Raw genomic sequence first — 25,870 nt, 5'->3', positions numbered from 1 at the left:
AGTCCGTTTAGTTTTGGGTAGTTTCCAGAGTGGGTTTGCTAGTTCAATTTATTTTATTTTTTTTTCAGTATTAATTCATTTTATTTTTTAAGTCTAAGCACTAGGAGGAGCCAGAGGAACCTGTTTTTCTATTATTATCTGTTTCATGAACTACCGTCAGGATGTAGTGAAAGTTTCAGAAAATATGACTAAAAGTATTTTGTTATTATAAAAGTTACCTACTGTTGCTTTAACTTTGACTTTTGTCACTGCAGTAGGAGCTGCTGTCAGTCTGTTACAACAGTCTCTCAGATAACTCAAGTAACTTTGTAACAAAAGATGAGTTGTTGAATTTATTCTTACATTGTTGTTCCTATTATAAATATCTTTTGAGAGTGAAGTTAAGTCAAATTTTATTTATATAGCCCAAAATCATAATTTGTCTCAGGGGGCTTTACAACCTCTGTCCATGGACCCTAAAGGTGACCTTCCTGACACACTAGTATTCTAACTGTGTAGTAAAGAGCTCTTTTAAGCAACTCATTCTTGGAAACAAAACAACTTTATTATTTGATTGTGTCCACATATCCAACCAGTGAATTATTTTATTGTCTTTCTCTTAACATCTACATATTGACTTTATACACACAAACAGTATGTTGAACAAGTATGTCAGCACTGTGGAGAGAAATCAATGTTCTTCCTACTGATGAATGAAACTAATGATTCAAATATAACTACACTTTTTTTTCTTCTCTCTCGTTTCATTCTTTACGAGCGCAGACCCCGATCTAGAGCCAGTGTTTGGTTTGTACCGTTGAAACATGGCGGCCTCAACAAAAGGAGACCTATTGTGTCTGTAGCCAAAAAGGGCAGATTCTAGATCCTCCTAAATTTACACACTGGACCTTTAGGGCACAATTAATAGAACAGCAATGTAAAATATTACAACAAACAGTGCAAATATAGAAAAAACAGGATGTCTACAGTTTATAAATCACACAGAAGATTACAGTTTCATATAGAAAAATGCTCATTTTGGATTTATTACTAAATTAACTATCATTAACAGTAATTTAACCATTATCTAATCTGTGAAAGCAATTTCTGTTTGCTGATCTATACAATGGTTTCTGGGAAAAACCCACTCTAACTCTACTTGATGTCACAAAACTCAGCTGTAGATCCAAAATAACGAACACCAAGTCCAGCATACAGTGGCTGAGTGAATGTGGTCTGGACTTTGTGGAGGACAGTGATGGATTCAGAGATGCTATAAAATATCAGAATACCTGCTCTGAAATCCACAAACACTCCAATCCTGGAGGCCTGAGGGGCTGAGATGGATATTTTGTCACTGTTATGTTTGAAATTATAACCCTTACCTTTGGGTAAACACTCTAATACCCAAGACTTGTCATTGTTTCCAAACATACTTTCGTCTCCTGTTCTGGGAATATCCTTTTGTGCAACTGCTATCGAGGCTCCTAATCCACTCCACTGCACTTCCCAGTAACACCGTCCAGTCAGACTCTCTCTGCTCAGAACCTGAGACTTGTCCATGAATCTAAGTGAGTTACTTGAACATGGCTGTTCTTCTCTCATTGAGGTTGCTTTTCTGTTATCTTCAGACAATAACATCCGCATGTTTGCTGTGTTTGGATCCAGTTTTAACTGATGCTTTTTAACTGCATAATGTGAAAACTCAGCTCTTGTCTTGGGGTCTTGTGGAAGTAAAACATCCACTTCAGTAACTCTAATTGCGATATTTTTCAATTTCTTCCTGTAACTTTCCAGTAATTCAGCTCTAGCCTCTGACACAGCTGTTGTCACATCCTCAAAGTATCGCAGTGGGCGTTCCCTATCGATCCTGGGTATGATGGTAGATTTACTGAGGTGTGGCAGTGAGTAGAACTTGCGCAGAAACTGGGTTTGATCCTCTGTGTGTGAGAGCTCCTCCAGATCAGCATCTTTCCTCCTCAGATCAGCGATCTCCTGCTCCAACTTCTCCTGAAGCTCTTTGGAACGACTCACTTCAATCTCCTGGTGGGATCTGATCTTCTGCTTCACAGCAGAACTTCTCTCAGTGAGACGAACCAGCTCAGTGTACATCTTTTGACTTTCCTCTGCTGCTTTGTCAGCAGAGCGATTGATAACTTCCACCTCCAGCTGAAACAACTTTGCATATTTCTCTTGGTTCTGGATTCTCTGTTGGATTTCCTGCCGACTTGGCCCAATCTCTCCCTTCCTTTTTGTCATTTCTGCTTCTGCTACGACAGTGTCATGGCCTTTATGTTCATCCATGGAGCAGAGATAACAGATACACTGTCGATCAGTGCGACAGAATATCTTCATTACCTCGTTGTGACGAGAGCAGATGTTCTCCTGAAACTTTGCAGAAGCTTCAATTAGCTTGTGTTTCTTCAATGGAACCACTGCATAGTGAGGCTGAAGGTGGACCTCGCAGTAAGAGACCAGACACTGCAGACAGGACTTCAGAGCTTTACGTTTTCTCCCAGTGCAGAGATCACAGGCCACATCTCCTGGTCTGGCATGGCAGTGTTTAGCTAGAGCAGCTTGAGGTTCTGTCTTCTTCAGGTCCTCCACTAAATCTGCTAACATGGTGTTTTTCACCAGGGCAGGCCTCGGTCTGAAGGTCTGTCTGCACTGAGGACAGCTGTAGACTTTCTTCAGATTCTCTTCATCCCAGTAGTTTTTTATACAGTTCATACAGTAGTTGTGTCCACAGGGAATAGTCACTGGATCCTTTAGTGGGTTCAGACAGATTGAACAGCAGAATTTTTCCGAGTCGGGTTTATCTCCTTGCTGTGCCATTGCTCACTGATAGTGAATATCATTAAGGTTGTGAATATCAACCTGTTCAGCAGGAGGGAGTGGTTTACAGATTGTGCTTTATTCCAGGAAGGGGAGTGCTGGTCACCAGATCACCTTACTTAAGGTTCTTATCTCTTAGCCAAATTATTTTACATGATTTTACATACTGGCCGAGCAAGTTGAGAGCATACGCATTAGCAGTTTTCTCTTTCTGACTTTCTCCAGCTTGTACTCGTAGTAATAATTGCTCTTTGAGACTTTTCAAATGTTACTGAACCTAATGGATCAAAGTCTTTTAAAGAGAGAGCGAGTGTGTGTGTGATCAGTAAAATGTGCTACTCATGTTACTCATGTTACAGGTAGACTTAATAATAGCTTAGTTCTATTCTGTGTTCCAGTAACAGTGAACCAGCATGCACAACAGCAGGCCCTCCTTTGAGTGGAATGCAGCAATAATAAATACCTCTCTGAGTTTCCTTTTATCAAAATCATCGGTCTCTACTTTGAAAGATCAGGTACTTTCCATCATGAGGCAAAACAGAGAAGCATCAAAATAACAGGAACTCTCCATCGGAACAAATGAGGAAGTGCACAATGAATATGATAACCAAAGCAGTGAAAATAGTGAAGTTGATTTTATGCGCTTATATGAAATATGTATGTGATTATAAGTTGATTTTATGAGATATGTAACGTTGATTGAAGTTAATTATTGATTATAATTATAAAAAAGGAACATGTAATAATGAAGAGAAATCATGTATGAAATTAAATGTATGAAGTATATGAACTAAGACAAGACTGTAGAAAAAGGGGAACAAAGGGTCAAATCAAGTTGAGAGCTGGGCTACGAGCAAGAAGGCCCTAGACAGGATCGGACCGGCTTGAGGAGTTGAGAGGAAGAGGAAGTTAAACTAAACCAAATAAGGAAAACGGATGCGTACAGAGAGCACTGTGATGAGCAGAGGGAAAGGTGACGGCATATGATCTGAGGATGATAAAAGGAGCGGCTCCGGGAGAATCGGGTCCTCGGCCGGCTCTCGGGTTCAAGACTTGCTGATCGATCGACCACATCAGGGCAAAGCATCTTCGAACTCAGAATTCCAACTCAAGAGATAGAGCAACGAACAAGCCATCATTGGAGAAAGAGAAGTCCAACAATCTACAGCCTAGAAGGGAGCGGCAGGCAGAGGAGGATTAACCATCTCCACCCGGCTGCAGGTTCCAATTGATCACCAAGGATCACTCTTTCGTTCACCCTGCCACCTGAGACTGCACTGGTCAGAGACTTTGCGGACTTTGGACAAAGTCGGGAATCTCAACAGCAACCAACAGTACGGCAGGCCAGGAAGAACTGTATCGGCCGGTACACCTCTTCCCTCTCTCTCTACAAGCTGGACATTCGACGATTCAGCTGCAAGCCTTTTTCATCAGGGGTTTGAATTTTAAACAATTTTTACTTAATATTAGAAATATAATTAATCATTATTAGTGGAAGTGAACAATCAGTTTTTGAATCAGTTTATGCTGTATACTTGCCCTTGCTAAAACATTGCAATAACCATTGAAGTTAAAGTATAAACTGTGGACATTGGATTTATGATATCTCATCAGGCAGTAATTATTAGGTAGTGGGTTCACCATCGTAACGGTTCTAATGGGTTACTCTAGCCACAGAAATTCAACAGACCCTTGGGGCTTACTGTACAAGCCACTAAAATAATCCTAGCAATTAACAAGTGCACAGATCAGTAAGAGGAGAGCTGCCGTTAACGAACGTGACTAGCGTGGTATCTGGCTCCAGGGCTATTCGGTCAGGTGCAGCTCTAGAGTGAGCAGGGTAGGCGTTCGGAAGGAGGCAGTTAGAAGCCAGGCGTGTCTCCTCGCCACCAGCTTAAATAGCCTTTTTTAACCTAATAGGGTAATACTTATAGGGGGAGAGGCTCGGACCCTTTACAACGGAGAGCTGGTCCAGTACAACCTATACGGGGCTAACTCTGGATCTAACAAAATATCTCCTGTGGGGTGCCTGGTTAGCTCAGTCGGTAGAACTGGCAACTCATATACAGAGTTACTGTAGCGGCCTGGGTTCAAATCTTATCTGCGACCCTTTGCTGCGTGTCATTCCTTCTCTCTAACCCCCTTTTCTGTCTATCTTCAACTGTCACTATCTAATAAAGGTATGAAAAGGCCAAAAGAATAACTTAAAATATATAAAAAAAAACTTCCCTCTCAACCTCTTGGGGTGGTATCTGTGTCATCCTCAAGCTCGGGTCCTCTACCAGAGGCCTGGGAGTTTGAGGGTTCTGCGCAGTGTCTTAGCTGTTCCTAGGACTGCGCTCTTCTGGACTGAGGCTTCTGATGTTGTTCCTGGGATCTGTTGGAGCCACTCCCCCAGTTTGGGGATCACGCTCGCTTTGACCTTCCACATCTGGTCCAGCTGTTCTTTCAATCCTTGGTACTTTTCAACCTTTTCGTGTTCCTTCTTTCTGATGTTGGCGTCTGTTGGTATGGCCACATCTATCACCACCGCCTTCTTCTGCTCCTTGTCTACCACCACTATGTCTGGTTGGTTGGCCAGGACATGTTTGTCAGTCTGGAAGCTGAAGTCCCACAGCACCTTGGTCCTGTTGTTCTCAGGCACCTTCTGTGATTTGGGTACTTCTATTCCATACTGGATACAGATGTTCCTGTACACTATTCCAGCCACTTGGTTGTGTCTCTCCATGTACGCTGACCCGGCTAGCATCTTACACCCCGCTACTATGTGCTGGACTGTCTCAGGGGCATCTTTGCATAGTCCGCACCCTGGGTCAGATCTACTCTAGCCTCTATGGCTCTTGTACCTAGGGCCTTTTCTTGTGCTGCCATGATCAGTGCCTCTGTGCTGTCCAGCCTTTTCCAGCCATTGGTAGGTCTTCTCGATATCAGCCACTTCTTCAATTTGTACCCTTAACCACTCTTTGTGATGATCTGACTGAGGGGGTTCAGGCCTATGCAGAACAGCAGTGGTGATAGTGCATCTCCTTTGTATATGCCGTATTTGATGTTGATTTGGGTTTGTTCAACTATCACACATGGGTTGTCCACAAACTTTTGGCTACATATTCCTTGATTTTTCAGATATTTAATTCTGCCAAAAAAATCTAGTGGTTTACATAATGTGACTGAAGATACAGTCTTCAGACACCTGTAATGGAAAGGGATGGTTAATAGAAGGAAATCTGATGGTGTAATATATTAAGCAATTTATGGTAAATTACCAAAAACAAATAAAACTATAGTTGGGTACAAGAAGAGCCTCCCTCATTATAAGTAATCTCTCTGAATCAGAGCCAACTGAGCCCACTGAGGGACACGTGACAAAGAGAATGTGCCTTTGGACTAATGAAAGTGTCATTGTACGTATTGTGTACTGTAAATAAAGGTTATTGGATGTAAAGGCTGTGTGGGTGGTGTCTGGGTAACACAGTAACATCTAATGCCCTTGATTGACTTTTGTTGAGTCTCTTTACTGTTTGCTGTGTCTTTTTCTTCTGCCTGGCCTCATCACAAATTTGTAAAGCCTGATATCTCATCTTAAAGGAGTATAATTATTTACGCTGTTTTTGTCTGAAACGCTACAATCCACCTACTGTAAAATAAAAATCTCTTTTACTTTACTATACTGGGAACCAGAGGTACAGTTTCAGTAAAGTAGAAATATCATTTTGATATTATAATAAGTTTAAAACAACAATTCCCAGCTGCTGGTCACACTCAGTAAGCAGTTTGGGCTCTGGTCACACTACTAATGTAGAAAGGCTATTCCCGGAGTGCAGCACTGCTAAATTTACTCAGTCAAATCTGAATACACATACCGGTACATGATATTCAGTGCAGGCTGTCATACATTCATTATCCATTGTGAAAATGTACCTCAGTCGGCTTAGAAATCAGAGGGGTTAAAGATTCAACTCCAGTGACATGCAACTGAGAATCATCACATTCTTAAAGCTCCCCTCCACTCATTAATCAGTGTTTCCTCTTGTCCCTAGTGTGCTGTGCGAATGTTGTATGTGCACTTTGAAACTAGAAGGATGTTTTCACTTTCTTCTGCTGAAAGTGGAAAGTTTCTCTGTTTTTTATTGAAAATCAGATTTTAAGGGGCGGGCCCTTTATGTGAGATGATATGTGACATCACAAATAGTTTGGAGGTCAAACCTGGTCGAGTATGCAATTTTTACAAGTGTTATGTAGAAACTTGTAGCCTCCAGTACACGTACACTGAGGAGCAGAGTTATAGTTTCAAGTCCGTTTAGTTTCAGGTAGTTTCCAGAGTGGGTTTGCTAGTTCAATTTAGTTTTTATTTGTTTCAGTATTAATTCATTTTAGTTTTCAAGTCTAAGCACTAGGAGGAGCCAGAGGAACCTGTTTTTCTATTATTATCTGTTTCATGAACTACCGTCAGGATATAGTGAAAGTTTCAGAAAATATGACTAAAAGTATTTTTTTATTATAAAAGTTACCTACTGTTGCTTTAACTTTGACTTTTGTCACTGCAGTAGGAGCTGCTGTCAGTCTGTTACAACAGTCTCTCAGATAACTCAAGTAACTTTGTAACAAAAGATGAGTTGTTGAATTTATTCTTACATTGTTGTTCCTATTATAAATATCTTTTGAGAGTGAAGTTAAGTCAAATTTTATTTATATAGCCCAAAATCATAATTTGTCTCAGGGGGCTTTACAACCTCTGTCCATGGACCCTAAAGGTGACCTTCCTGACACACTAGTATTCTAACTGTGTAGTAAAGAGCTCTTTTAAGCAACTCATTCTTGGAAACAAAACAACTTTATTATTTGATTGTGTCCACATATCCAACCAGTGAATTATTTTATTGTCTTTCTCTTAACATCTACATATTGACTTTATACACACAAACAGTATGTTGAACAAGTATGTCAGCACTGTGGAGAGAAATCAATGTTCTTCCTACTGATGAATGAAACTAATGATTCAAATATAACTACACTTTTTTTCTTCTCTCTCGTTTCACTCCTTACGAGCGCAGACCCCGATCTAGAGCCAGTGTTTGGTTTGTACCGTAGAAACATGGCGGCCTCAACAAAAGGAGACCTACTGTGTCTGTAGCCAAAAAGGTCAGATTCTAGATCCTCCTAAATTTACACACTGGACCGTTAGGGCACAATTAATTGAACAGCAATGTAAAATATTACAACAAACAATGCAAATATAGAAAAAACAGGATGTCTACAGTTTATAAATCACACAGAAGATTACAGTTTCATATAGAAAAATGCTCATTTTGGATTTATTACTAAATTAACTATCATTAACAGTGATTTAACCATTATCTAATCTGTGAAAGCAATTTCTGTTTGCTGATCTATACAATGGTTTCTGGGAAAAACCCACTCTAACTCTGGTCTACTTGACGTCACAAAACTCAGCTGTAGATCCAAAATAATAAACACCAAGTCCAGCATACAGTGGCTGAGTGAATGTGGTCTGGACTTTGTGGAGGACAGTGATGGATTCAGAGATGCTATAAAATATCAGAATACCTGCTCTGAAATCCACAAACACTCCAATCCTGGAGGCCTGAGGGGCTGAGATGGATATTTTGTCACTGTTATGTTTGAAATTATAACCCTTACCTTTGGGTAAACACTCTAATACCCAAGACTTGTCATTGTTTCCAAACATACTTTCGTCTCCTGTTCTGGGAATATCCTTTTGTGCAACTGCTATCGAGGCTCCTAATTCACTCCACTGCACTTCCCAGTAACACCGTCCAGTCAGACTCTCTGCTCAGAACCTGAGAGTTGTTCATGAATCTAAGTAAGTTACTTGAACATGGCTGTTCTTCTCTCATTGAGGTTGCTTTTCTGTTATCGTCAGACAATAAAATCTGCATGTTTGCTGTGTTTGGATCCGGTTTTAACTGATGCTTTTGAACTGCATAATGTGAAAACTCAGCTCTTGTCTTGGGGTCTTGTGGAAGTAAAAAATCCACTTCAGTAACTCTCATTGCGATATTTTTCAATTTCTTACTGTAACTTTCCAGTGATTTAGCTCTAGCCTCTGACACAGCTGTTGTCACATCCTCAAAGTATCGCAGAGGGCATTCCCTATCGATCCTGGGTATGATAGTAGATTCACTGAGGTGTGGCAGTGAGTAGAACTTGCGCAGAAACTGGGTTTGATCCTCTGTGTGTGAGAGCTCCTCCAGATCAGCATCTTTCCTCCTCAGATCAGCGATCTCCTGCTCCAACTTCTCCTGAAGCTCTTTGGAACGACTCACTTCAATCTCCTGGTGGGATCTGATCTTCCGCTTCACAGCAGAACTTCTCTCAGTGAGAAGAACCAGCTCAGTGTACATCTTTTGACTTTCCTCTGCTGCTTTGTCAGCAGAGCGATTGATAGCTTCCACCTCCTGCTGAAACATCTTTGCATGTTTCTCTTGGTTCTGGATTCTCTGTTGGATTTCCTGCCGACTTGGCCCAATCTCTCCCTTCCTTTTTGTCATTTCTGCTTCTGCTACGACAGTGTCATGGCCTTTATGTTCATCCATGGAGCAGAGATAACAGATACACTGTCGATCAGTGCGACAGAATATCTTCATTACCTCGTTGTGACGAGAGCAGATGTTCTCCTGAAACTTTGCAGAAGCTTCAATTAGCTTGTGTTTCTTCAATGGAACCACTGCATAGTGAGGCTGAAGGTGGACCTCGCAGTAAGAGACCAGACACTGCAGACAGGACTTCAGAGCTTTACGTTTTCTCCCAGTGCAGAGATCACAGGCCACATCTCCTGGTTTGGCATGGCAGTGTTTAGCTAGAGCAGCTTGAGGTTTTGTCTTCTTCAGCTCCTCCACTAAATCTGTTAACATGGTGTTTTTCACCAGAGCAGGCCTCGGTCTGAAGGTCTGTCTGCACTGAGGACAGCTGTAGATTTTCTTCTGCTTTTCTTCATCCCAGTGGCTTTTTATACAGTTCATACAGTAGCTGTGTCCACAGCGAATAGTCACTGGATCCTTTAGTGGGTTCAGACAGATTGAACAGCAGAATTTTTCCCAGTCCGGTTTATCTCCTTGCTGTGCCATTGCTCACTGATAGTGAATATCATTAAGGTTGTGAATATCAACCTGTTCAGCAGGAGGGAGTGGTTTACAGATTGTGCTTTATTCCAGGAAGGGGAGTGCTGGTCACCAGATCACCTTACTTAAGGTTCTTATCTCTGCTGCTGCTGTTAGCCAAATTATTTTACATGATTTTACATACTGGATTTATTTATAGTCCTTTTCTTTACGCATTAGCAGTTTTCTCTTTCTGACTTTCTCCAGCTTGTACTCATAGGTAGTAATAATTGCTCTTTGAGACTTTTCAAATGTTACTGAACCTAATGGATCAAATTCTTTTAAAGAGAGAGCGAGTGTGTGTGTGATCAGTAAAATGTGCTACTCATGTAACTCATGTTCAAGTTGAGAGCTGAGCTACGAGCAAGAAGGCACGTAGGCCTTAGACAGGATCGAACCGGCTTGAGGAGTTGAGAGGAAGAGGAAGTTAAACTAAACCAAATAAGGAAAACGAATGCGTACAGAGAGCACTATGATGAGCAGAGGGAAAGGTGACGGCATATGATCTGAGGATGATAAAAGGAGCGGCTCCGGGAGAATCGGGGTTAGTCCTCGGCCGGCTCTCGGGTTCAAGACTTGCTGATCGATCGACCACATCGGGGCAAAGCATCTTCAAACTCAGAATTCCAACTCAAGAGATAGAGCAACGAACAAGCCATCATTGGAGAAAGAGAAGTCCAACAATCTACAGCCTAGAAGGGAGCGGCAGGCAGAGGAGGATTAACCATCTCCACCCGGCTGCAGGTTCGAATTGATCACCAAGGATCACTCTTTCGTTCACCCTGCCACCTGAGACTGCACTGGTCAGAGACTTTGCGGACTTTGGACAAAGTCGGGAGTCTCAACAGCAACCAACAGTACGGCAGGCCAGGAAGAACTGTATCCGGCCGGTACACCTCTTCCCTCTCTCTCTACAAGCTTGACATTCGACCATTTAGCTGCAAGCCTTTTTCATCAGGGGTTTGAATTTAAAACAATTTTTACCTAATATTAGAAATATAATTAATCACTATTAGTGGAAGTGAACAATCACTTTTTGAATCAGTTTATGCTGTATACTTGCCCTTGCTAAAACATTGCAATAACCATTGAAGTTAATGTATAAACTGTGGACATTGGATTTATGATATCTCATCAGGCAGTAATTATTAGGTAGTGTGTTCACCATCTAACGGTTCTAATGGGTTACTCTAGCCACAGAAATTCAACAGACCCTTGGGGCTTACTGTACAAGCCACTAAAATAATCCTAGCAATTAACAAGTGCACAGATCAGTAAGAGGAGAGCTGCCGTTAACGAACGTGACTAGCGTGGTATCTGGCTCCAGGGCTATTCGGTCAGGTGCCGCTCTAGAGTGAGCAGGGTAGGCGTTCGGACGAAGGCAGTTAGAAGCCAGGCGTGTCTCCTCGCCACCAGCTTAAATAGCCTTTTTAACCTAATAGGGTAATACTCATAGGGGGAGAGGCTCGGACCCTTTACAACGGAGAGCTGGTCCAGTACCATCTATACGGGGCTAACTCGGGATCTAACAAAATATCTCCTGTGGGGTGCCTGGTTAGCTCAGTCGGCAGAACTGGCAACTCATATACAGAGTTACTGTAGCGGCCTGGGTTCAAATCTTATCTGCGACCCTTTGCTGCGTGTCATCCCTTCTCTCTAACCCCCTTTTCTGTCTATCTTCAACTGTCACTATCTAATAAAGGTATGAAAAGGCCAAAAGAATAACTTAAAATATATTAAAAAAAACTTCCCTCTCAACCTCTTGGGGTGGTATCTGTGTCATCCTCAAGCTCGGGTCCTCTACCAGAGGCCTGGGAGTTTGAGGGTTCTGCGCAGTGTCTTAGCTGTTCCTAGGACTGCGCTCTTCTGGACTGAGGCTTCTGATGTTGTTCCTGGGATCTGTTGGAGCCACTCCCCCAGTTTGGGGATCACGCTCGCTTTGACCTTCCACATCTGGTCCAGCTGTTCTTTCAATCCTTGGTACTTTTCAACCTTTTCGTGTTCCTTCTTTCTGATGTTGGCGTCTGTTGGTATGGCCACATCTATCACCACCGCCTTCTTCTGCTCCTTGTCTACCACCACTATGTCTGGTTGGTTGGCTAGGACATGTTTGTCAGTCTGGAAGCTGAAGTCCCACAGCACCTTGGTCCTGTTGTTCTCAGGCACCTTCTGTGATTTGGGTACTTCTATTCCATACTGGGTACAGATGTTCCTGTACACTATTCCAGCCACTTGGTTGTGTCTCTCCATGTACGCTGACCCGGCTAGCATCTTACACCCCGCTACTATGTGCTGGACTGTCTCAGGGGCATCTTTGCATAGTCCGCACCCTGGGTCAGATCTACTCTTGTAGATCTTGGCCTCTATGGCTCTTGTACCTAGGGCCTTTTCTTGTGCTGCCATGATCAGTGCCTCTGTGCTGTCCAGCCTTTTCCAGCCATTGGTAGGTCTTCTCGATATCAGCCACTTCTTCAATTTGGCGGTGGTACGTGCCATGTAGGGGCTTGTCCCTCCAGGTTGTCTGCTCCTCTTCTTCTTCTGCACTCTTATCGGGTTTCTGTTGCCTGAGACATTCACTTAGCAGTTCATCCTTGGTGGCCATTTTTCTGGTGTACTCTTGGATTTTTGATGTTTCATCCTGGATAGTGGCCTTGATGCTCACTAGTCCTCGGCCTCCCTCTTTCCGCTTAGCGTACAGTCTCAGGGTGCTGGATTTGGGGTGAAACCCTCCGTGCATGGTGAGGAGCTTTCTTGTCTTGATATCTGTGGCTTCTATCTCCTCCTTTGGCCAGCTTATGATCCCAGCAGGGTATCTGATGACTGGTTGTGCGTACATGTTGATGGCTTGGATCTTGTTCCTGCCATTCAGCTGACCTTTCAGGACCTGCCTTACTCTCTGGAGGTATTTGGTTGTGTTTGACTTCCTTGCGGCTTCCTCATGGTTTCCATTAGCCTGTGGGATACCAAGGTACTTGTAGCTGTCTTGGATATCACCTATGTTGCCCTCTGGTAGGTCAACCCCTTCATTTCTGATCATCTTGCCTCTCTTTGAGACCATCCAGCCGCACTTGTCCAATCCGAATGACATCCCTATGTCATTGCTGTAGATCCTGGTGGTGTGGATCAGTGAATCGATTTCTTGCTCATTCCTGTCGTACAGCTTGATGTCATCCATGTAGAGCAGGTGGCTAATTGTTGCTCCATTTTGGAATTGGTACCCTTAACCACTCTTTGTGATGATCTGACTGAGGGGGTTCAGGCCTATGCAGAACAGCAGTGGTGATAGTGCATCTCCTTTGTATATGCCGCATTTGATGTTGATTTGGGCAATTGGCTTTGAGTCGGCTTCTAGGGTTGTCTTTCACATTCCCATCGAGTTCTGGATGAAGGCCCTTAGGTTCCTGTTGATCTTATACAGTTCCAGACATTCCAGTATCCATGGGTGGGGCATTGAGTCGTAAGCTTCCTTGTAGTCGATCTCGGCGGTGCACAGGTTGGTCTGTCTGCTCTTACAGTCTCAGGCGACTGCTCTATCGACCAGTAGCTGGTGCTTGGCTTCTCTGGTGTTGCTACCAATTCCCTTCTGAGCCCCGCTCATGTATTGAGCTACGTGCTTACTCAACTTAGCTGCGATGATGCCTGACAGGGCCTTCCATGTTGTGGAGAGACAGGTTATTGGCTGGTAGTTGGATGGGATGGGTCCCTTCTGAGGGTCCTTCAGGATTAGGACTGTCCTGCCCTGGGTTAGCCACTCTGGGTGGGACCTATCCCTTAGCAGCTGGTTCATCTGTGCTGCTAGGCGTTCATGGAGTGCTGTTAGCTATATATATACATATATATATGTCTACTGTGGAACCAGCCCTTTATAACTCATTAATAATTTATTTTGTGCGTGTGCGCACGTGTGCTACTTTTATTACTCCCTCAGTGGAGGGAGATTGACATTCGGGTTTATTTGTTGGATTAGTGTTTGGTTTGTTTAATTCATGTTTTTTGTTAAAATAAGTGCAAAATAAAGCCAGGCCGAATGGGAGATGATACAGCTGAACTCATGTAATATCATAATGCAAGCGCTGATTGATTCCACATTTGGTGTGGAAGTGGGCAGCAAGTTCATTTACATGTCTATAAAACAGAATGTGAATGCCTTGATGCATTGAGGAAATACAGGACTGAATGTGCAGTTGTCCATGGTCAACCAAGCAATAATGAATATGCAGTGTCCAGTTGAATTTTCAAAATAAGCGTGTGGACCTGAAAGGATTGCGTTTTGGTTAGGTTTCGGAAAAGATTTCTAGTTACGTAGCTGACGTAATAGGCAGGGTTGGTAGGGGTTACTTTAAAAATGTAATTTGATTAGGAATGCACGGGGCCGATAAACTATTGGCCGAAAATTAGATATTTATATTGCAAGGAATTATGAGGATAATTAAATTACAGCCAATACATTATCTGTCCAATCCGGTGGTCTCCTGGGTTTAAGTCCTGAATTTGTTTGACTCCACCCCGACCTCCTCCATAGGCAGGCTTTATCTGTCATTATACTATGTCACCTGACTTTGACGGCACATTAAAACATAGGCTAGATGGTAACGTCCAGAAAAGAAGGTACCAACAGTGTCGTAGTTTGAAGCATAAGACCACTGACCAAGCTGCTGTATTTTATGGGTTAGGAGTGAGAATGGGCTGGGAGAAGAGGTGTGTGGTGTTTCTGTGCTCTTGTGGAGCAGTTGCTTTATGGGAGGGACGGTGGGATTTCAATGAATCAGCATTGTCCAGTAAGATTCTAGACAAGTGCCTTTGGAAGATGGCTCCACGCTGCTGTCGGATACATTTCTCTCAAAACATGTTGCCTAAAAGCAACTTCAGTTGGACGGAATCGTGGTGCTGATGCATTGTGGATGCAAAAATCATCAAGCATGGACTTCCTTTCTTTTTTCTCTTTTGTCCATACAGATGGGGGGCATATTTTTTACCACAGGCAATGCTTCTTCCAAGCTGTTAGATAATCTGGTTAGACATTTCTTGTAAATCAACAAGGTGGGTCTTCAGTTCTGTAAAAGCTGTTGTCTTCCTTCTCTTATGAAAGCAACCTGTGGTGTCACAGCCTGTGAGGGTGTTGCATGCAGGTAGACAGTCACATAATTAAATTCCCAAGTTTATGTAAAATAGCACAGATTGAGACAAATCTTTCCCTTGGACATGTCCACAGTGCAAGTCGACAGTAGATGATGCAAATATCACTTTGCTTGCATAGTAAGCAGAACAATCACATTTGTCATCTCATCTGATGATAAGATGAGAATGTGACTGTGCAAGTTGTATTGCACGTAACACCAATCTCATATAATCCTCGTTCTGGTTGCTGTATAGGTCTACTAAACTTTCTACCCCTGACTGGCAGATTATCTTGCCCCCCTAACCATTTTCAAAGTCTCTTGCCAAAATAACAATTTTCTTTAATGGTCCTGTATCCACTATTTAGTTGCATTGTACAGAATTTGTTCACTGCAATTGAGGTATTTATCTGCAGTTAGGAACATTTGCTCTTCCTGTTATAACATATAGGTCTCTTGACTTGAACCGTCCCTCTTTGTTTCCTTTCAGCATCTTTTGGTCATATCTGTCTAACTATAAGACTAAAGCCACAGAGTTTAAGTCCTCTGAATGTCTCAAAGTCTGAGTCACTGAGACCCTGCGGAAGAACCATGCCATCAATGGTGTACACAGATGGTTCCTCTCATTTCGGTAGTTGCTGTATCTCCTGTAGCCTCAGTTACAGTCACCCTTTGTTTTCTTCATCATGCTTCCTCATAAATAAACAAAGACATGGACAGCAATAAGTTCATGAAACATCAGTTTCCATCTACACCTTCCTCTGCTTGAAACTGCAAGAAACCCTCGGAAGAGCATGTCTGAATCCACGTGCACATTTTGTGTGCTACTGGAAAACATCAGCCTTCAGTGTCATGTGTTCAATGGTGTCTGTTGTGCTAAGATCCTTGAATACAGCTCTCTGCAGCTAAACAAAGTAACTATTTTATTATATAGCCATGCCATTGATAGCGTGGCTCTTCTGCAGGGTCTCCATGACTCAGACCTACAGACATTCAACAACATGAGTATGACTTGAGAATTATGAAATTTGAATTATCCAGTTCAATCAGTTTATTGCAGAGCTCTACTTTAAAGGGAACAGAGGAGGCACAGTTCAAGTCAATAGACATATGCACCATCTGCTATTTCACAGAAACTTCAGCTATGTGACTGTCTACCTGCATGCCACACCCTCACACGCTGTGACACTACAAGTAGTTTTTATGGAAAAGGGAAGACAACAGCTTCTACAGAGCTGAAGACCCTGAAGACCCTTATTTGCAGTCTCGTATGAATTGGCAGTGAGAATGTGTTGATACAGTGGTGATGGACCTGCACTGACCACAGAAAATCACAGCACCTTTCGGTACGACTAGCATGCAGTTTTGCTCATGCCCCTCTCCTGAGTGCCTAAACATGACACATTTTGAACATGACATTGCATATTTATTATTGCTTGGTTGACCATGGACAGCTGCACATCCACAAATAGGGGATACCTACAGTGTCATATTATAGGTGTATTTTGTCAGTGTTTATTACATTCAGAACATTTATTTACCCTTTAAATTGAAGTTTATAAAAAACTTGCAATACATTTTGGGATACAATTTCTCCCATACTGAAGTGTATTTTAAAGTCCCTTTATTGACCCCAGACGAGCCATTAATGGCAGTTTCATTTTGATGGTACATGTCATACATTACTTAATGTAGACCACTGACAATACATGCTACAGTTACATATCATATATTGCTGAATTCACCAGTTCAGCAGTCTGACAGTCTGAATAATGTTTTAATGAGATCTTAAAATAAGAGTAAAACACTGATGGTTGATCTACAGATTACTTGTTTTTTATATCCCACCGGGACTTTGACTATACACTTTTTCATTAATTTAATCTTCATTTAAAGCTGCATACTACTTGCAAGATACCAGTTATGGTGATAGTTCAAATACTCTGATACTAGCTTCATACTTTATGCTGGACTTTATTTTTATTTTTGTAACATTAAACAGCTCCTTTCTCAGCCCCAGCTATCAAAAGGCCAGAGATCTCTCTATAAAGTGGCACTCCCAAGGATTTTTGACCTGATAAAATTCTCTTACAGTATTTTTACAACAACATTTGTCTCAGGGCATTTGGAATGAGCAGTCTCAGGGTTGTGACACTGAACAGTAATTGAGCAATCTGTGGAGTGTTTTCAATGAGTCATTCTTGTCTGTACTGTGTTCATGTAGAATTGGAAAATGTTAATAGTCATGGCTCCAGTCGCCTACTGCCCCCAATCACACATGTTACAGGTGGACTTAATAATAGCTTAGTTCCATTAAGTGTAACAGTAACTAGTGACAACTAGAGAAGGCAATTTCTGAAGAAATTGCGGGTGTGAATGCTGACGCTGAACTGAATTGCTGTTTTTAAAACTGTACGAGATGTGGAATATTTGAAGACTACTTAAAAAGCTGAAGCTTAACTGAATTACTGGGTTTAATTTGTATAAAGCTGCTGAAGAAGTTTTCTAGTTGGAAAAGTGGGAGTCTAAATACTATCAATCAGACTGAAAGGTGGAATATATCTCAATTTTCTTGAACTATGTTTACGTTTTAACAAATCCCTCTCTCTCTCTCAAATTGCAAATATGCTTCCAACTCAATTTAAAGGGTGCTTTTTGACCTCAAAGAGTTTTTAAGCTGAGGCACGTTCCTGCTTCTAGCGCCATATTTTCAGAAATAAGAGAACCTGCTGAACACAGTGGATGACATTTGTGTGTTTAGGGTCAAAAATGTGGCCACAAAAGCAGTCTACTTCTACTTCACTCCTGAAATGTGTGCTTTTACTTAATGGCCTCAAGGCCTTTGCACACTAAGTCTGTATTTTTCTTATGAGTTTTTTAAATCCTCCATCTGATTAGAATCGCTACGCATAGAAACCTTGCACACTGAGTTTGATGCGCTTTATTATTAACAATACGACCCTGCTTACCACCCTGCTTACACCTTAGAAATCTTACTGATATTTAACATTTTGTGGAAAATAATAACAAGCCACGAAAATTAACAACATGCTGAGAGTTGCACACGGGAGCAAGATTCATCATGGCAACTTACTACTCTAGAGGAAAAATTATCATTTAGTAAATAACCTTTGTATGAACTGTGATTCTTTGTGTTACAACGTTCTGTAGAAAGCATGATTGGCTCCATTTCCGCTGTACCATAAATGAACTGGCTGAATATCATGACCACTTTTATTTATGTGATACATAATGATAGGTTGAAATATAGCCCAGCCTACACATGTCTGCTGAACTGTACATGAACTTAATGAATACAATAACCAAATCTATGTAATGTAAGGTTGAAATGTAGCCTGCTCTGCTCTGGTTGAAATATAGCCTGGCCTGAACATCTAAACTTTTATCCAATTTTGGTCTGAGACGAGGAGCGGGCCTTTATCTCATTTGGTATGAGACAGGAACATGTCTTCACTTGGGAATGCCCTTATCTCCCTTTGATGTTTATCTTTTTATTCTTTATGGTCATTGACTCTTTGTTCTTATGCATATAAAAAACCCTGGTAGCGATGCACACAGCATCGATTCCTCAGCAGTCGCTGACTGTCACTTTGCTGGTTTCGATCCTTCTGCGCAGAAGCTAAATAAATATACAAAGACAAATTTCTCTTTGTTGGTTTTCCTTTATTCGGTAAAACTTCCACCACAACTACTACTAATACTACACTGTAGTTACTTCTCTTATAAAACAGACAAAACAAAGTATTACTATGACCAAATCACAGATATATGTCAAGCAAATCCACAGAAACTTTTCACTAGGATCCTTATAGCAGAATAAAGTGGATTACAACTAGGGCTGAACATTATGGAACATCATGTTGTGATTATTTTGACAGATATCGTATTGCAATTCACAATTATATGGGAATGATAATTTTTGTATCTCAAGGTTTTCACAAAAAAATCATGATGATGTGAATTTTTTGGGGGTCTGCACCAAACAAACATGTTTTCCTAAATCTAGATAACAAGATTTTTAGAGCAGGGGACCTCTGCAGCACTACAGTACTTTATTATAATGCTGTCTGTCACACATTGTCCCTTTATCCAAACATTACAGCTCTTGCGGTTTGCATATTGCACTTGGCCACATTGCGATTTTGATAATATTTCATTTAATTATGTAGCATATAGTACATAGATAAGGCACGTCAACCAATGGCCATTTCTGATCATTAATTAATAGAATAGTGACCATGATGCATTACGATAGGTGAGGTTTTTACACAGCTGTACCAACACTGGCAGCAAAGTGATCGTAACAGAGATGACACATAATTAATATTTATGGTGAATTAAAGAGATGCTTTAAACAGCAGAGAAAGACACACAATGACATGTCAGACCAGAAATGTGTACGTTACGTTACACCTGTACCAAGCTGTGTTAGTGTCACGACCTCTGACACAATATAGGTGGACCCAAATGCACAACACACGAAGATGTCGAAAAAAATTATATTTGTTTATCAACAAAAGGCGCTCTCAAGGAGAATATCAAAGTACAAACAAAACTCAATTTTCAATTGAAACATGACATAACCTGAACACTGAACTGGAACACTTGACAATATTCATTTACCTACTTAACAAAACAAACTGACAAAGATAAAGGGAGACAAGGACTATTTATACTAGGTGTAAGTGAAAACAGGTGAAAGCAATCAGGGGCGGGGCAGATAATTACAAAGGCGGGAAAATCACACAAAGGGAGGAAGTCAGGGTTTGAATTGTGAGGGAAAAGGTGAGTACAAAATAAAACAGGAAGGACTAACATGAAACACTTAACGTGAACATGACTAAACTTAACAAACTTGACGAGACACAACAGTTAGCTAATGTACCTGAACATTAAATGGCCCAGAATCTGATTTTATTTAAACAATATGGCTTCTCGATAAAATTATACTTGAATAAAAGTCTACCATAGGTTAAACTAATGTTTTCTAACGTCTGACCAGCTAATAAGACACATTCACATACTTTTGGGGTTTTGTAATGACGGATAAAGCTGAATTTGGATGTTGTATTGCTTGTGTCACTGATGTTTTATTTCTATTATTATATGTTTTTTTAAGTAGGTTAGTCTGCTGAACTTGACACACTAACGTCACATAAACATTAATGTACTTTGCAGCTACGTTAAACCAGTTCAAATGGATATCACGGATATAGCCAAGGCCTAGTAAGAGTGTAAGAGATTTGCAGCTACCCTAATTTGAAATAGTCCTCTCACATCCCAGCAGTAATCCCTGATGTAAAAGAAAATATTGTTGCTGTTGATCCTGACAGTATCATCAATAGAGAGAACACCCAGAGAACGTGGAGAATGAAAAATGTGACATGACAATGGTGAAAATGCTGTTTCCCATAAGAACCAGTATGTTGGTACCTGGTAATCAAAATATATTGGTGGGTGAATGAAGTCTAAGTGAAGGGGGGACACCTGGTGGTAAAACATAGTATCTGGTTTACTAAATTTACTTTAATAGCTTAAAGACTGCTCTGCCCTCTTTATTATCTCCTTTCTCTATTTCCCTTACAGGTAGGTCTGCAGTTAGACTAGGTTTGGAGAACTCTTAGTCTGCCATGCAGTTATCCTGTGGTGTTCTTTTTACAATGAGACAGTAAAGAAGGTAGATGACCTAATGGACAACAGGTTTGAACTGACTGCCTGACTGATACCTTTATTCCTGTTTGTAATCAGCCATATGTAGGTGACGGCCCTAGTAAACTTTTTTTAGGGCAGTGATTCCCAAACTGTGGGGGGATAGAGCCACTGCAGGTGGGATGTGGATGACCAGAGGAAAAATATGGAGTTGAACAAAGTTGAATGAGTTGAATATTGATTTATGTTGGTAAAATAAATAGACAAGAGTTTGCTGATACATGACAGCAGACACATGGAGTGCTGTGGTGGCTCTTTTGTATATCGACCAGCCATAACATTGTGAGCACTGACTGGTGAAGAGAATAACACTGATTATCTGGTTCTCCTAAACTTCAGCTATTGTGGGGTGTTCCCAGTCTGCAGAGGTCAGTACCTATCAAAAGTTTTCCAAGGATGGAAAAGAACCTGAGACAGGGTCATTGAGACTCATTGATGCACGTGGGGAGTGAAGGCTGGCCCGTGTGGTTCGATCCAACAGACGAGCTACTGTAGCTCACACTGCTGAAACAGTTCATGCTGGTTCTGATAGAAAGCTGTCAGAACACGCAGGTCAGTTTGTTGGTATGGGGCTGCAGAACCTCATGACCACCAGGGTGCCTAGATGGGTTTAATATTATGGCTGATGGATGTGTAGCAGCACTACTCTAACTGCACCTATCTAGCTTTGTCTTAAGACATTCCACAAAATATAATTATTTTTACTGAACTACTGAATCTTCAGTATTTTTACTGAACTCTCTCAGTAGACTGATCACTCCAAAACCCAAACTGAACCTAAATCTGATTCAGATAATCAATGAGCCCATCAGCTACCCATCTCTCAGCAACCTTTATTTTGCTAATTCAGTTGGGTCAACTGGTTTTAATATAGGAACCACTATAGCAGATCAATTTTAATAACATTGTGAAGGTTATGTAATAAATCTTCTCATTTAGCTTCAAACACTAGGGCTGTTTGTGAACTGCTTTTAGACTATCTGTTCTCACATGGCTGTCTGTCATATTTTCATAGGAATCTATGGCCATACAGATATTTCTATCATCATTTCTTTGACAACACACAGTAACTCTGGAATAAACACCCAAGAAATACAATATTCATTCTTGGGGATAAAACATTTTATTTGTTCACATATATAATCAATAAATCCTGGTAAATATCTCAATCTTTCTATTTACATATTCACATCATTACATACCTGTATTTGTATCATATGTACATCCAAGCTTCATCTTAAGATGCCTTATTTTTAAGAACATGGTTATGGGGCTCAGTAGGGATCTGGACAGTAAATTTAGGGGACTGCATTGGTGATATACACTATTTAAGTTGTTGTCCCTTGGCTCTTCAGATAGCTTATCTCTCATTAAGCACAGATGCGAGAGAAGCTTGCGAGTATCCCTGACCACAGCACAGTGGGAGAAACACAAGAGCTTTATTTAAATGTGTACGATATGAAACTCTACAAATGAAAGTGGTGCATATCGCCTGCATCACACCGTGTAGATCAAAAGAAATGGACCATGCTCTTTCACATTTGTGCTGGCCTGTAATGGCTGTTGAGTGGAAGGAACACTTTTTGGAATAAGGTCATTTTATGGCTGTCCTCTATTCTGGATGTGAAAATACCTCAATGTCCATTAGTCTGCCTCTAAGGTACAAAAGTAGAAAATATACAGTCAATTCTTATGCTTCATATCATTGCAGTACCTTTTCTATCAGTTAAACGTATTATTATGATGAATAGGAAACACATTAACCAACATACCCCCCATGTATAATGTCAGTTGTTTGCCCCTTGTCAAATTAAAAAAACTGTCAGTAATTTAAAGGGAAAATAATCAGCTCATTGTGTTGAAGAGAATACTTGTCCTACTCCATAGAGGCCTGTGCAATGGAGCAGAAAGAGTAGACAACATTAAAAAAAAGAACTATTCACAACACACTGCAGATTACATTTGCACATGGATAAACGTTGGAGTTTTATGACTGTTAGCCATCTTTATCAAATTGGTTTCCAGGAGAAAGTCCATTTTAATAACTGTTGTCTACTGGAGCTCACACAACTCAGCTGTAGATCCAAGATAATGAACACCAAGTCCAGCATAGAGCGGCTGAGTGAATGTGGTCTGGACTCTGTGGAGGAGAGTCATGGTCTCAGAGACGCTGTAGAAGGACAGAATACCTGCCCTGTGATCCAGATACACTCCCACTCTGGAGGACTGAGGACATGGGATTGAAGTTCTGATTTTGTTATGTTTTGAATGATAATTACCATTAAAGGAACACTCCAATGCCCAAGACTTGTCATTGTTTCCAAATCCACTATCATCTCCTGTTCTGCTTATATCCTTGTATGTGACTGCTACTGAAACTCCGCCGCCACTCCACTCCACCTCCCAGTAACAACGTCTGGTCAGACTTTCTTTACTCAGAACCTGAAACATGTCAGTGAATCTGTCTGGGTGACAGGAATATAATTGAAATGCTTCCATATTTGTTGCTTTTCTGTTCCCCTCAGATAATGACACCTCTGTGTTTGCTGTGTTTAAATCCAGTGTGATTTTTTGTGAATATTGCAAGAACTCAGCCCTGGTCTTTGGCTTTGCTCGTGGCAGTAAAACATCCGGTCCAGTCTCTGTCAGTGAGGTTCTGGTCCCTACATCACAAAGAATGTCCTGTAGTTTATCTTTGACCTCTGACACAACTGCAGTCGCATCCTCAAAGTACTGTCCTGGACCGATATTGATGCTGGGTGAGTCTGTACATTTAGTGAGATCTGGCAGCGAAGGGTAGTTATGGAGTAACTGGATGTGGTCCTTTGTCTGTGAGAGCTGCTCCAGTTCAGCCTCTTTCCTCTTCAGATCAGCAATCTCCTGCTGCAACTTCTTCTGAAGCTCTTTGACTCTGCTCACTTTAGTTTTCTGTTGAGATCTGATCTGCTGCTTCATGACAGAGCTTCTTTTCCTGATACTACTGACCAATTCTTTAAAGATCTTGTCACTGTTCTTCACTGTTTTGTCAGCAGAGCGATTGATAGCTTCCACCTCCTGCTGAAGCATCTTCACATCTTCCTCTCTGTCCAGGATTCTCTGCTGGATTTTCTGCCAAATTGCCCCAAACTCTTTCTGCCTCTCAGTAATTTCTGCTTCAGTTGAGACTGTGTCGTGGCCTTTATGTTCATTCAAAGAACACAGATAACAGATACACTGCTGATCAGTACGGCAGAATATCTTCATTACCTCATTGTGACGAGTGCAGATGTTCTCCTGAATTTTTGCAGATGTTTCTACCAGCTTGTGTTTCTTTAATGGAGCAACGTCATAGTGAGGCTGGAGGTGTTGCTCACAGTAAGAGACCTGACACTGCAGACAGGACTTTGTAGCCTTTCGCTTTCTCCCAGAGCAGAAATCACAGGACACATCTCCTGGTCCGGCATAGCAGTGATCAGCTGGAGCAGCTTGAGGTTCTGTCTTCTTCAGCTCCTCCACTAAATCTGCTAACATGGTGTTTTTCACCAGGGCAGGCCTCGGTCTGAAGGTCTGTCTGCACTGAGGACAGCTGTAGACTTTCTTCTGATCTTCTTCATCCCAGTAGCTTTTAATACAGTTCATACAGTAGTTGTGTCCACAGGGAATAGTCACTGGATCCTTCAGTAGATCCAGGCAGATGGAACAGCAGAGTCTTTCCTGGTCCATATGAATTCCTTGCTGCGCCATTTCACCACACTGTCAAATAGTTTCACTTACTCAAAAGAAAGAAGCTGGGAACTGATCCAGACCAAAACTGGGTTTCCTTTTTTATATTCACTTGCTGATATGCAACAAATGGGTCGTTGAGAGCGCTTGCATTTCACATGTTGATTAGACTACTCTGTAAACTTGCAGATCTGTGAAAGACAAAAGAAGCAGGAAACACATGAACTGACTGGGACTGGCTGTATTTGAACACGGAGAGAGGAGGGAGGGGTTATCAGGCTTTCCTCCATTCCAGGAAGAGGAGGCGTTCATGTTACTGTGTTCTTTTAACCCATTTTTAGAACATGGATTGAAGAGTTTGCGACATCAGACTGGGTGATTCCCCCTTAAAATACATCCTGCTCACAATACACAACCTAAGCTCACCCTGCTCAGATAATAAGTCAGTATTACTTTTTGGTTTGTTTGGAGCAGCTGTGTGACATGAATTAAACGTGTTCCGTGGGTGAATTCTGGGTTAATACTCGATTTTGATTGGCTGCTGGGTATCCATTAACACTCGATGCGCTGAAATTAATTAAAATCTGAATATCTCATAAATATCTCACAGTGTAGTCCTTCAGTGCCTCATCCTCTGAACACCACATGATGGCAACAAGCCCCTACACTGCCCCTCTGAACTCACTGACACATGATCATGTCCGCTATTCAGCTCGCTACTTCAGGCTGTGGCTGTCAGCCCCTTTACTGTTCAGCTTGGGTGGACTTGTTTTTCACCACCAGGTGTCCCCCTTGGCTTAATTTTTTCCTCTGTGACAGTTATAGGCCTTTTTCACAGCAGACATAGCACAGGTGTTACTAACAGCATTAACAATTTCACCTTGCCATTCAAGTGTGCCACTAATATTCTCATGGTGTCTCTGTTATCTACATTATTTTGATATTTCACATTTTGGTTGTTTTTCCAGTGATGTTGTGTAAATCTTTATAACTTTGAATATAATACTTTGGTGGTTTTGTTTTACTTTTACAGGCCACTATACACTGCACATCCGATTGAATCTGGCATAGAGATGTGCACCAATTCTGTGGTTGTAGCCACACGCACTGGAGGCACTCTCTCTATTCAGTGACAGACACAGTGAGTCAACACGATGCCTCTGTACCTGATGAAGAGCCAACCTGGGCCTGAAACAATGTACTCGTTTGTCTCATCATCCACCAGATAGACTACTAAAAATTTAAAGATGTTGGTGGAGATGTACTGTAGATGGTACATCAGTCTGAAGGTACAGTATTTAGGATTTGAGCTGGATGACACAGAGAAAAGACACCTTCGTTTGTTGCCTGTTTCTGTTCAACAGATTT

The 25,870-nt window shown here is 41.4% G+C and overlaps 1 protein-coding gene across 2 annotated transcripts; it reads right to left on the bottom strand.

The window, feature by feature from the left end:
- Positions 1–522: 522 nt before the first annotated feature.
- On the bottom strand, positions 523–24,743 carry LOC127370176 (tripartite motif-containing protein 16-like). 2 transcript variants are annotated; one of them, XM_051411982.1, is made up of 3 exons: positions 24,271–24,743; positions 8,634–9,667; positions 523–1,527 (listed from the first exon to the last, which is right to left on the bottom strand). In XM_051411982.1, exons 1-3 carry the CDS (start codon positions 24,521–24,523, stop codon positions 1,135–1,137), a joined length of 1,680 nt encoding a protein of 559 aa, XP_051267942.1. In that variant the 5' UTR covers positions 24,524–24,743; the 3' UTR covers positions 523–1,134. The 2 variants fall into 2 exon arrangements, with proteins under 2 accessions (XP_051267942.1, XP_051267941.1); XM_051411981.1 differs by having other exon boundaries at positions 523–2,142; positions 9,249–9,667.
- Positions 24,744–25,870: the final 1,127 nt, after the last annotated feature.

The sequence above is a fragment of the Dicentrarchus labrax genome, unplaced genomic scaffold (genome assembly GCF_905237075.1).
Source record: "Dicentrarchus labrax unplaced genomic scaffold, dlabrax2021, whole genome shotgun sequence".
Lineage (NCBI taxonomy): Eukaryota > Metazoa > Chordata > Actinopteri > Moronidae > Dicentrarchus > Dicentrarchus labrax.
Note: the sequence above shows the minus strand (reverse complement) of the source record. Positions and strands in the feature narration are given on the sequence as shown.